The 12,878-nt window shown below is 35.8% G+C and overlaps 1 protein-coding gene across 2 annotated transcripts in view; it reads left to right on the forward strand.

Moving 5' to 3' along the window:
- SPG11 (SPG11 vesicle trafficking associated, spatacsin) overlaps window positions 1-12,878 on the forward strand; it is a 36,077-nt gene that overhangs the window by 12,931 nt on the left and 10,268 nt on the right. For both annotated transcript variants that reach the window (XR_014618754.1, XM_084293405.1), the window contains exons 19-31: window positions 418-484; window positions 981-1,146; window positions 2,334-2,539; window positions 3,111-3,219; window positions 3,676-3,835; window positions 5,039-5,296; window positions 5,522-5,722; window positions 6,047-6,154; window positions 7,359-7,518; window positions 7,936-8,150; window positions 8,526-9,270; window positions 10,148-10,290; window positions 11,772-11,970. Coding sequence is in view for 1 of the 2 variants with exons in the window: in XM_084293405.1 (XP_084149531.1) it covers window positions 418-484; window positions 981-1,146; window positions 2,334-2,539; window positions 3,111-3,219; window positions 3,676-3,835; window positions 5,039-5,296; window positions 5,522-5,722; window positions 6,047-6,154; window positions 7,359-7,518; window positions 7,936-8,150; window positions 8,526-9,270; window positions 10,148-10,290; window positions 11,772-11,970 (2,737 nt within the window). In the remaining variant the exon portion in view is untranslated. The remainder of the gene's footprint in view (window positions 1-417; window positions 485-980; window positions 1,147-2,333; window positions 2,540-3,110; window positions 3,220-3,675; window positions 3,836-5,038; window positions 5,297-5,521; window positions 5,723-6,046; window positions 6,155-7,358; window positions 7,519-7,935; window positions 8,151-8,525; window positions 9,271-10,147; window positions 10,291-11,771; window positions 11,971-12,878) is intronic.

Raw genomic sequence — 12,878 nt, forward strand, 5'->3', positions numbered from 1 at the left:
TCGTCTAAGGGAAATTGAAATTTAGAATTAAAGAATAATGTCTCATGGAGTGTTATGACACCTTTCTGGGCAAATGTCTTTTACTTTTTGAAATAAACTGCAAGTTGGAAGAAATGACACAAAATTACTCATTATCAGGAAAGTGGTAGCTTTGCTAAAACGAGAGCTTAGCAAAATGCTTAAACGTGTTCTTTCCCTGTTTTGTTAGACTAAAATCTAAGCGTTTTCTTGCATTCGTTTATCTTCTCTGTAGGATCAGAATGTAAATACGTACCTTTGAGAGAGGCCTGCACCAGATAAATAGCAGCATAGGCAGTTCTTGACTATCTGCTAATATAGGTCCCTAAAATATTCTCTAGTCTGGTCAGATGTGAAAAGCTTAAGCTGTCTTAATATGTTTTGTGTCTAATCTTTCAGACATTAGTGCCTTTTGATCCAACTAAATTATTTGGCTGGCAGTCAACAAATACTCTTGCTCTATCAGGTAAGTTAATTTCATGATTTACGTGCTTTTTTAGACAGATCCTAGGATGAAATAGCTTCCAGTGGAATGATCTGAAGGATAAATTTAAAAGGCTATTCCTTTAACAAAAAAAAAAAAATAAAATAAATTGTGTTTTACTAAAATTTTGTTTTGAAATTAAATTATGGTTAGATGTTACCTTTTTTCCACTAAGCTCTTTACATTTTTTTTTTTCTAAATGTATTATGAAGTAGGAAAGCAGTGTTTTGTTTTACAACTAAGTTGAGGGCCTATGAAGAAGTGATTTGCCCATGGCTATTAGAAAAAGTTACTGCTTTTACAGTTCTGATTTTACAATAAAAATCGGAATTTCAGTGGGATTTGGGTATGCTGAAATTTGAATTAGAACACGTGTTAGAAGTATTTGATTGTCATCTCATGTTTAGTAGCTGAAAGCCATTTTCTATGTTTAATTCAATTGTTTATCAGCTTATAAAAATGATAATATTCTTTCTAGATACATCAAGTGACTTTCCTCATTTTTCATCCCCTGAACTGGTGAACAAATACGCTGTAATGGAACGACTGGATTTTTTGTACTATTTGCAACACGGACGTCCAGCATTTGCTTTTGGTACATTTTTGGTCCAGCAGTTAGTAAAGAGCAAATCCCCCAAACAGCTGTAAGTTTTCTCTAAAATGTTAGTTGGGTGGTTCTGTGGGAGTTACAATCTAGCACATGGAGTAGCTTTAATACTTCCCAACAGTGTGGAAAAAAGTGGTGTTCATAATATCACTTAAAATTTTAGGTGTCCTGGGAATCCGTTCAGTTTAGCATCAAGTAGGATAGAAATAAAATAATCACCTAAAAGACGGTGAGCTTTATTATTAAATCTTCGTTTTAAACCTGAATAAAATTTGTATAATGAAAGTTAGGAATAAATAATGTTCCAGTCATATCAAACACAGGTAGGTTTTTCTTCTAGGGAGCTTAACGTCTAGATAACTTTATGGAAAAAAGGTGCCCCTCTACTTGGACAGTTCCTAAAGATGACACTTCTTCAGTTAAATAAGAAGAATGATATACTAGAGATTGAAGGAGTTAGCTTTTCTGTCTGAAGCTTCAAAATCATGTGCTCAAGAGAATGCAGTCGGACTATGTATGCTTCATGAATACAATAAATTTGCAATTCCTATTCAGTAGTGATATCAGGGGAAATCACTATTTGTTTCTAGAAGGTCTTGTTTGTGTATTAGTCACTATTTGTTTCTTTTCATGATTTTGATATACATGATATACAAATCAGTTTCTGGTATCTGAACAGGCAAGATTTGGGCAAAAAGAAAAGCATACCTTAATGAAGGCTGAAGTGTTGAATATTTTAGAAAGGTGATTTAATGTAAGACCTGAGCATGCATGAATTTTTCAGTTACCATTATGGAAAAAATTCAGACATTTGGTGAGCCAACCACTGTTGAAGCCTTCAGGTTGTCTTTTTCACTTAGAGTAGTCTGCAAATCAGGTTCTTGATGCTGCAATGCTTGGATTGTAAATTCTACAATGGGACGCTTTATAATTTAAAAAACAAAACAAAAAATCTGCTCTCAGGCATATTTATTAATTTTAATATTGATTGCATTGCCTTCAGCTTTTTAAAGTTTATTAAATTGCGAACTCCCTGCTTGCATTTTGATCATTTCTTATATATGGGGCTTCGTTTTTATAACTACATTTTTCTAAATGTGCAACTTGGTTTGTAAATATTTCCCATGCTAACGAAGTCTTCGTGTTTAGTAAACCATATATAGGGAATATTTGTGTTTGAAAATTGGTTACAAATCACGCATATTGACTTCTTTTTTGTTTCAGGATTCAGCAAGCAGGAAATGAAGCCTATATTTTAGGCCTTTCTTTCTTCAACATACCTTCAGTAGGAGCAGCTTGTGTTTGTTTTCTGGAACTGCTTGGTCTCAACAGCCTCAAACTGCGAGTTGACATTAAAGTTGCAAACATGATATTCAGTTACAAAACCAGAAATGAAGAATCTCAGCGCAATGAAATAAGAGAATCTTTGGGTAAGCATGTCTTTTGTTTGCTTTAACATAGGGTACTATTTATTTATTAGGAAGAGATAAAGAGAGACTGAAAGATGGTGCTTAACTTCTTAGGAATGCAATGAGAGCATTTCTGTCCTTTGAAGAGTTAAGACTTTTGCTGTTCTTATATTCCTGCTTCTTACTAATTCTGGAGGTGCATTTTGAACCTGTCATGCTAAATAAGGCAGGAAGACTAATGCATGCTTTTAAACAGCTGCCTGAGGCTCAATTTAATTGCTTAGTAAGGTTTCACCTAATGTTGTAATATAACTAGATTAAACAAAGGGACGTTACCAAATCACTTTTGTAATTGAAAACTGCTACAGTAGAATCAGATGTTCAAAGCTGTAAGGAAATTAAATTTATCCTAGGAATAATTTTAGAAAGTTTGATTGCTAAGTAGACATCTGCAGGTGTCTTTTTGTCCAAACTGCTGGCAGTTATTGAAGCATTTACATTAATAGGATTTGTGCTTCTTGTTAATTCCGGTACTTTCGAAAATATTACCCGTATTCTAATCTCAGAAATAATAATATATTCTTTTAAACAGTTGAAAAGTTAACAAAGTTGGCTGAAGGTGAAAAAGCAGCAACAGAGGAAGTTCTTATCTCCTTAGAAGAAGCCTTCTGGGATGAAATTGAACATCAAGGAATAAAGAAGTAAGGAAAATGTAATTTAAAGGATTATGCTGACAAATTGAAATTGAGTATTGAATTTTACCATCTCTGTATTTAGACATTATGAAAGAGATCTGAGTCTTATTACAGTAAAATGAACATCAATATTTGAGTTTAGCATACAATCTTGGTATTTCAAATAACAGGGGTAGTAGATGTATATTGGCAAGAGTAAGGAAATTCTGTCAGCATGTTTGACTAACAGCTCCTCAGGGCATGCTTAAGAGAAAAGATTATTGAATTATTTTTCTGGTAGAAATATCAGTTTATTACAGTTCAGGCTTAAAATTTTGTTCTTAAGTATTTTTCCTTTTTTTTTTTTTTTTTTTTTTTTGTTTGGTTTGGTTTTGTTTGGTTGGTTTGTTTCTTCTTTTAGATACAGTACACAGAGGCAAAATTAGAAATGCTGATTTAATGTTATCTTTAAATTGGATGCAGGACGTCTAGTGACTCTAGAAGGCAGTGGTCTTTGGTAATGCAGTTCTGCAAACTCCATAACACGAGGCTGAGTACATCTTACCTAAAGGAATGTGCTAAATCCGATGACTGGCTGCAGTTCATCATCCAAACCCAGCTGTACAGCTACAAGCCAGATGAGGTAAGCTGTCTGTGTATGGGTTTAAATGAAGATGAGATTTTCAAGAATGCTCATTGTGAAGCAGTAAAAAAAAAAAAAAAAAAAAAAATTAAAAAAAATTGAAAATAAATAGAAGGAAAAAGGGATCCTTCTAACAAGAGAATATTACATTGTGTAGACAACAGAAACTTGAAGCCTCATCAGTTTCCCGGGAGTTAGAATTTGTCTCAGGATGCTCAATAATCCTCTGTTTACGATAACCCTTCCTTTACAGCTGGATTTCCTGACTTTTTTACTTTTCTCTGTCTCTTGGTATGTGAAAAGCTAACACAAGATAAAGGAAATTGACTCCAGAAGCAGCTGAATCTTCAGCAGATATAATAATGTGCTTCCAAGGGCATGAAAGCTAACTATTAAAGGAGAAGATTAGGAAGAAACTTCCTGTTTCAGTAATGGAGAAAACATTTTTCAGAGAGAATTGATTTGAGTGTCTCTTTTGAAGTGCATTGGGCATAAAAGCATTTGCCAAAAAGAGACTTCACTTTCTTGTTAAATTTAGTTGAAATTATGACACGTTCATACAGCTTAATTCGTGTTTTTTTGTTTGTTTGTTTTTTAATCATTTATTAACAGTTTTTTTACTGGAGAGTTGGTTACCATATGTTAAATTTAAGTTTTAATAAAGCTACTCATCTTTCTTTTCAAATGTTACATTGTTTTTGTGTAAATATATTTTACCTTTTGAGACTCCAGCTCTTCCATTTTTGTTTTTAGTGTAATTTAAAATAAACAAAATATTACTGGTAGTTAAAAATTGTATGCAATTTAGGAAGGGTAATAGGAGGAAGCTAACTGGAAAATTGCAGTTTAGATGATACTTAGGTCTGTATTTTTTTTAACTTGGATCTTTTCATTGCTTTCACAAAAATACATAATTACACAAAAGCATCTAACTAGACATGAATACTTTTTCATCATATGAGAAAAATGGGTTTCTTTAAAAGGCATTTTAGATTCAAGTAAGAGGAGGAGTTTCAACATTTTATTAGAATAATTCACACGTACAGAACATGCTTTCTTCTCTAGCTCTCCAGAAATGTTCTAAGCAATCAAATTTGAAGGATGTTTTGCTTGTCTTTTCTGCATATTTAATGCTTCAGTCATCCTTCCCTCATTCTCTTTGGACCATGCTCTGTATAGATGCTCTTGGTTTTGTTTTCTTAGGTCATTTCTATTCTTCATGGATTCACTCCTATTTTACAAGATCACTTGATGTTGGCATTGGAGAAGTTACCGTTTGCAGGACTCCCTGTAGCAGCACATGAAAACAGTGCTGCCAGTATGTTCAAGAGCAAAAACGTGAACAGTCTCTTTCAAATCCTTTTTCGATGTCAAGAGAACCCCAACCCTTCACGTTACCTTTTGACTGAAGGATTGAGAGAGCATGCTCCCATTCTGAGTGTTTTAGCAGCATGTTTCCAAGTAAGTATTGATCAAGTTATTTATCTTCTAGAGGAATAAATTATAAGTAATTAAGACGTTTTTATTGTGCATAGCTACTTTAAATGGTAGATATGCAGGTTGCATTCATCATTTTTTTCTCAGTTGTAGTAATTCTAATTAGTATGACACATTTTGCCAACTTAGACGCAATGAAGTGACATGTGTCATCTGGTTATTATAAAAACCATCATTTTTATTTGACAGGATGCCAACATTATTCATTGTCTTTGTGTCTGGATAATTACTACTGTGGATAATGTTACCAGATCTGAAGCAACAAACCATATTCAGACATCAGTAGAAAATCACATATGGGATCTCCATGACCTATCACTTATCTGGAAAGTGTTTTTAAGGAATCAAAAAAGTAAAACACTTATAAAGGGCTTCCAGCTATTTTTAAAGGTAAGGTCATGTAATTTTTAGTGATTGTAGATACTTGAGCGTATCTCAAATACTCTTGGAGAGGAGAACACATACAGTTTCCCTTCCGTCTTGGTATTTTGTGGCCTAGATAGCCTGGGTGTAATCTACTGAAAATCCTGTCCAAGGAAGAATATTGTTGAAAGGAAGTTCTTCCAACAGTTACAAACCTGCAGGTCATATATCAAGCTTGAAAGCAATTTTAATAAATGTGAATTTTACTGTTCTAGTACTGAGGAACACAAAATTACTCCTTTATTGAGGTACTTATAGGAAAGAGTTATAATTTATTTTTGTGTCTTAAAGGATTCGCCTTTACTGCATATACTGGAGATGTATGAACTGTGTATGAACTGTAAAAAATATAATGAAGCTAAAACCAAACTGGACAAGTTTCAGGAACAGCTCACAGAAGTAAGATTTAATTTTCTGTTAACCTCTTTGCATAGGTTATCTCCCTACTACAATGTCGTAGCCATTTAATGTCATATATGAAAATAATGAAAAAGACACTTAAAATAATCATAGAATTGTTTGGGATGGAAGGGACCTTAAAGATCATCTAGTTTCAACCCCCCTGCCATGAGCAGGGACGAAGGGATCTAGGAGCTGATTTGTGAAGTAGCAGGTTTCAGCAGATTCTTTTCATTGCTGGTAGTTGATGGAGAATTGTTTTTGACAATTTGTCCAAAACTTACAGTGCATTTTTCTAAATCATTTTGTTCTAAGTTGATATGGGCAGATTGAAATACAATTGCAACTTCCTTGAATGAACAGTTTGCTGTTTGAGAGTTGGCATTTAGTAAGGTAGAAAAGTAAGGTAAATTGAGTTATTTGTGTTGAGTAAAAGTATGATATTCTTTGTTGTGCTGATAAAGCAGTGACTTACAGAGAACACCTAGTCAAGAAAGACAGCTGTTTTTAAATATGTTACAAGGTTTCTGAAAGAATATGTGATAGTGCTTTAGCCCTGGCAGTTGTTAGAAATTGTATGGACTTTTCTTTGAAAATGACTCAGTGAAGTGAATTACTGTCCTACAGTCCATGTAGCACACTGATTTAGCAGTCAGTTTTAAGAGGACCAGAGTGGTTTCATTCTGTACCCTTGGTTGTCACGTACAGATATTTTTGCAAATTATTTCAGTTCTTTCCTTTCTGTCATGATTTTCTAGTTCCACGAATATCTTGGTGACTAACATTCATGCCATTAGCGATTGGTTGTTTTCCTTCCTGCAATTCAAGCTCTGGCTAGATCAGTTTCCTTTTCCTATGTACTGCTTGCAGAGTGGATATGCTTATAAAGTACAGCTGTATGACAGGAGCTATTAAGCTAGCACTTTATTTTATCTACCCATGAAACCTTCTTGCACCTTTTATCTCCTCCGTGGTTATCAGGAGCAATTGCTGGTCACCCTGTAATAAGATTTACTATCTTCAAATCAAATTCAAGCATATATTGGCAATGAAGCAAGTGCCCACTTGGGGAAGGCAGTTCATCATTTCCTAAAGGAGTTTGATCTGGCACACCTCTGATAAGCAGTGTGATTGCCAACAAAATGCAGAGTATACTTGCCAAAAACAAAAAACACAACACTTACAGTTCTTTTTGTATACACAGCTTAAAACATCAGATGAACCAGCAGCTTCAGAATTACCTGTGCAATGGTTGGAGTCACAAGCATTGTTTCTTCTTGAATTGATGATGCAGCAATGTAGAACAGAATATGAATTAGGAAAGCTCTTACAGCTGTTTGCTGCAACAGATAATCTACTCAATGGTAAATACAGCTTCTTCTGTCAGGTGATAGCACTGCTTTAATCTAAAGACCGCATAAAATGTTTTTTTGAGTGACAGAAAATGTTTACTTGAAGTGTATTCATATTATTTCATTTTTGTATAAGAATTTACGTAACCAGAATTGGTTCTTATGGTGAACTGCAGCAATGAAAATGTAATTCTATGCAAGTCTGTTTGGGAGCATGATTAAGTGCAAGTGTATGTTGACGAGGAATACACAAATGACCTACAGAAGTATTTTAGTTACGGGTTCAGAATATATTTTTGGCTCCATGAAAACTTTAGAGCATAAAATCTGTTCTCCTTCTCCAGCAGGGTCACATGCTGGAATAAGCAGCAGAATTTCCTCACGTTTAAAAACCAACTGCCTTTAATTGTTTTTACTCCTTTGAAACAGGCCCTTATGTGAAGAAACTCTGTGCACTCATTGAAACCCTGAAGGATTCCTCCGTATCAATTAATCGCTCCATCCTAACCAGTTACGATACAGAGACATTTCAGAATGAGTGCAGATCAATTTTGGAGCAGCTACAAGAGAAAGGAATGTTCTCACTGGCTCGGGAGGTAGCAGAATTAGCAGAGTTGCCTGTGGATCATGTAGTTACCCAAGAGGTATGACATAGTTCAATAATGACAGTCACCTCTTAATAATTCTGTTATTGGCAGTACTGAGAACGTAACTTCTCTGCCTTCCTGAAGCGGGTTCATACTGAAATCACTTTCTATTTTAAATGCAAGTACACTGAGCAAGTTGGCTACAAGTGCTGTGCTGAAAAGGACAGCACATCTTTTCTTATTCTGTTATTTCTTTTACTGCTATATAATCAGTTTCATTGATTCTTTCTAGATGTTTTTTTTTATATTGAGACATGTAATCTTAATTCAGTGTTCCAGTATTCTGGCTTTGCAGTGTTTTTGTGTTTTTTTGTTTGTTTGTTTGTTTTCTTTTGAAAGACAGCTTTTTAAAGCCTTTCTGAATTTTTGCAGGTTCTAAGAGATCTACATCTTTTAAGAGACATTGGACAGTGGCAACTAAAACAGACAAGAATTAAATTCTGGAAGAAGTGTAATGACAACTTCATGAAAAATTCAATCTCCAGCAAAGCTGCATCTGATTTTTTTTTGAATCAGGCAAACACAGTGTTTGAATCTTCAGTTCACGAGAAGATAAACAGCATTATGGAGAGACATCTGTTGCTTACCTTAGCTGGCCATTGGCTAGCCAAGAGTGACTCAGTGTCATTGGACAAATTAGAAGAAATAGAGAAGCAGATCTGGATTTGTCGCATCACACAACAAACATTATCCGCAGATGAAGGGTCAGGCAAGTCAAGACTTTCCTTCCGTGGCATAGTGAACATGGATCTTACCTTTGATAACTTAGCAAAGGAGTTCTCTTTTTCAAAGCTACCTGCTCTGAACACACCAAACTATTTAAAACCAGAGGGTCTTGAATTCAGAGAGTCTGAACAGACCTTGACAAACAATGAGAAAGAATCACTCAAGTTTTTGATTGGATGCCTTCTTGATGAAGGAAGTGTACATGAAGCCAGCCGTGTGTGTCGATATTTCCATTTCTATGACAGAGATGTTTCACTGGTATTGCATTGCAGAGCTCTGGCCTCAGGGGAGACTGATCTAGACAAATTACACACAGATATTCAGACTCTCCTTGTAGCAATAGAGAAGATGTATGAAAACAGTGCATCGCAGCAAACAAGAATCCCAAGCAGTAAGTAACACTAACCTATTCAGCCACTTGACAAGTAATACCATTGTTGGAGTTCTACTGGACATGTCTTCTTTTGTTTCTGTGTTTCCCCAAGAATTTCTGCAGGAAATAAGGTCTTTGTGACAGTGTCTTATTTATTTGGTTCCTAAAACCCCTGTTGAAAGGAATTTGAAGTCTTGTAATATACATTGATTCTATGTGCTTCAAGCAGAGTCTCTTAACCACTCACTTTCACAATTCAGTTCAGGTAAAGTAGCACTGAATGTTATCTATGTTCCTGCTTTTGGAAGACACACTCCAGTAAATCTTGAATGTGTTTCTGGAGCTGAAACAAGGAAACATTTTCATCATGTATCTCTCTGAATACTTTGTTACGCTATAGTGGGTTTAGTGTCTTAGTAGTAGTAAGGCTGAGGATAATAGTGTTTATATATAAAGTATTGTATGCATATTTAAGAAGTATGAAAGAAAAAGCTGTCAGCTGGAAAATTACTTTCTAATGCTAACATGTATAAAGCTTAATAGGAAAATAATAGAACAGAATAGAAGAGAACAAGTGAAGACTAAGCCATCGGGAAGACTGTTGAACCTGTTTCTGTGCTCTCCTATGCTTACAAATTTTACATCTGAGATAGTGTGAATGTTTTGGATCCTTTGTGTCCTACTGTATTGTTTGTATACTGATTAAAAAAAAAAAAATCACTGGCATCAAGAGTTCAGTTTTCAAAGACTGAGAAAGTGTTTCTATATATAAGTACAGCAATCTATAAATACAGCAAGTTGTATTTGCTAAAGATTTCTGAAGTCTTGCTCCAAATGTAAGGCTTGTTGTTGTCTGTCTTTATGAGAGAGGAATTCAGAGGGTTTTTGTTTCCAGCATCAAGCTTAGAAGACTGGACACACATTGTTGCTCCGTCTCCAGATGACCAGGTTGTTATCAGTCTGAAGGCTCTCATAGATGAATGTGTTCATGGGAGAAACTACTGCAGACAGGTTCTCTGCTTATATGAACTTTCTAAGGTAAGTATCTAATAATATTATTGAAGAAATATGTGGTTTGTATTAAGTTGTGCTATGGAAGTTTATTTGGAGAAAAGCATAAGGAGTTTTGAAAGTACTCATTAGGTGCCTGAAACAAGCTTCAGAGAGGGAAATTACCAGTCCTTTTTGTGGAAAAATGGCCAGATGTTTCCGAGACATGAAGTGTTGAAGTGAACTCAACTCCTAGGCTCCCCCTACCTTACTCCAGTAAGCTATATTTCAGCCTGTGTCTCTTTTGATGTGCCTTTTTTTGTGATTTTTCAAGCATATGTCGTTCATCTGGCACTTTGCTTTAGGCCTTTGTTGTGGCATGCCTTCATAATCACCACCGACCCAGAAGCAGACAAACAGCAGCTGTGTTAGAAGTTCTAGCACAGAAATGCTCTGCGGGCTCCACACAGTGGCAGCTCTTACCCAGAGGCTACTCAAGGGATTGGCCAGTAAGTTCCAAGTGATTTGACCTAGACAGTGATAGGAGAAGTAGCAGACTGTGTTGTTAGCTGCCTGTCTGCTCCTCAGCCTTCGTGACTGCCAGCAGCCCACCTCTGCTTTTTGCCAGAGGCTGCTGCTGAACACTTCTTTCAGAGTACCTCTAGAGGGTACAGACCCTTTGCATAGTACTTGGTCCGTAGTCTTGGAATGTAGTATTAATTTGAATAGACCCAGCAGTATGTGTGCTGAAAATATTACTGTCATCTTTGTCATAGAGGTTCTTAGTGTTTGTTTTTTTCTACAGAATTTTTCATGTCTCAAACATCCGGGGTGAATGCTTTAGGTTTGAGCTAGGGAGGAAGTAGTAATATGACTGGCTTCTTCCCTTTTCTACCGTCCATGTTGCCTGAAGCTGGATGTCTATACTTTTGAATAAATAGATCACTGAGATGATTGCTGTGTCTATGAATTACATATTTAGATTAATTTCTGAAGTTATTACATGTTACATCTGACTCTAAAGAGCCTCACCAGATCCTCTTTCAAATGTAGCAAGTGCAAAAACTGGTGTATCTTTTGCACTGAGGGTCTGTGGTGTATAGAGATGAGGAAAAGTAACCCCATAAGTAAAACTGTTACGCAGTTACAAGAAAGAAGAAAAAAATCATGGTCTGGGAGGATACGTAGATTCCTCTCTTTCCTTTAGCAATTTTCGGTGTTAAGGTTTGTATTTGCTTCAGAAACGCATCTCTGTCCATTGGCACCAACTCTGTGAGTATAAAACTTCAAACACAAAGTACTTGCATGCTCTCCTGATCTGGAGAAACATTAACGCTGAAGAAACACAGGTGAAGACACCGTTAACTGATAAAAGGACAGATTGTGTGTTTTGAAACTAGGTTTCATCTTGTCCTACAGCACTTCCCTCTTGCATCAGCTAATTAGGATGATGTGCTGCAGGTCAGTATATGTTCTGTGACTGGATTTTTTTCTGTGTACCTTCTTCTAAGTGTCTGTGTATTTCTTAGGAATTGAACTGCTCGTACAGTGAAATGTCAGCCCATGACCCTGAAGAAGTGCTTCGAGCAATTCTATCGTCCCACCAGCCAGACAGATGCAGGAAAGCTCAGGCATTCATCACCACGCAGGGTCTCCAGCCTGAAGTTGTGGCAGAGTTAGTGGCTGAAGAAATCATGCAGGAATTATTGGCATCTTCAGAAGGGAAAGGTAGTAAAGGTTCTCAGTCTTGTTTTTTAGCATTTTTGGCTTGTAAATATGATATTTTTGCATCTGAAAAACAATCCTTGGTCTCAAGATACTCAAGTGCTAATAACAGTCAGTAATGTTTAGGCAGCTCTGAAAGGTTTTATACAGATACTAGATTGTTGTTTTGTGTCCAGTGTGGTGTTGCAGTATTCAAAGGTTTTTTGTTATACTTTTTAGGGATGTACATTTCATGGTTTAAAAAAAAAAAAGGCATGTTTTTTAATCATAATCTTTGAAGCCCCTCATCATCTGACATGGAAAGACTTGTGTTATTTTTTTTTTTTGAAAAGCGTGGCCAGATTCTCTTTTTTTTTTTTTTTTTTTTTTTTTTTTTGAGATATTCCTTAAAACAGAATTTATCTGTAGGACTTTTGTATTTGAGGAACTTTTACTTTGCCACAGCATTAACAACAAAGTTACATAAGAAACAATGATGGAGGTTTGGGAGTCCAAGTGTGCTTTCCGCTGTCCCTATTTTCTTCTACTATGCTGCCCCTCCATTGCAGATTTGCACCTTTACTGCTCCCCTTGTATCAGTTCACTTCTATTAGCTCAGGTGGTTTGTTTCACATCCTTTGGAAGAGTCAACTTACTTGCCCAACAGAAAACAGAAATAAAGAAGAGTTTTCTGTTGAGTTTGTGAGTTAAACTGGTTTGTGTAAGAGTATGAGTCAGGGTCAGTGCCAGTCACTTGCTGGATTTGTGAAATTACAGGTTACATTACAGTAGCAGTATGGGTGTTCTGTAGGATTTCAGTGGATCAGATGTGCAAAGTAGAACTATCTGATACTCAAATTTCAGCAGTAAGATCAAAACCATCTTTAGAATTGTAGTTCCAAGTCATAGGTCAGTGTGGATGGGGTTATTTT

The sequence above is a fragment of the Netta rufina genome, assembly GCF_964035555.1.
Source record: "Netta rufina genome assembly, chromosome: 11".
In the NCBI taxonomy this organism is placed as follows: domain Eukaryota; kingdom Metazoa; phylum Chordata; class Aves; order Anseriformes; family Anatidae; genus Netta; species Netta rufina.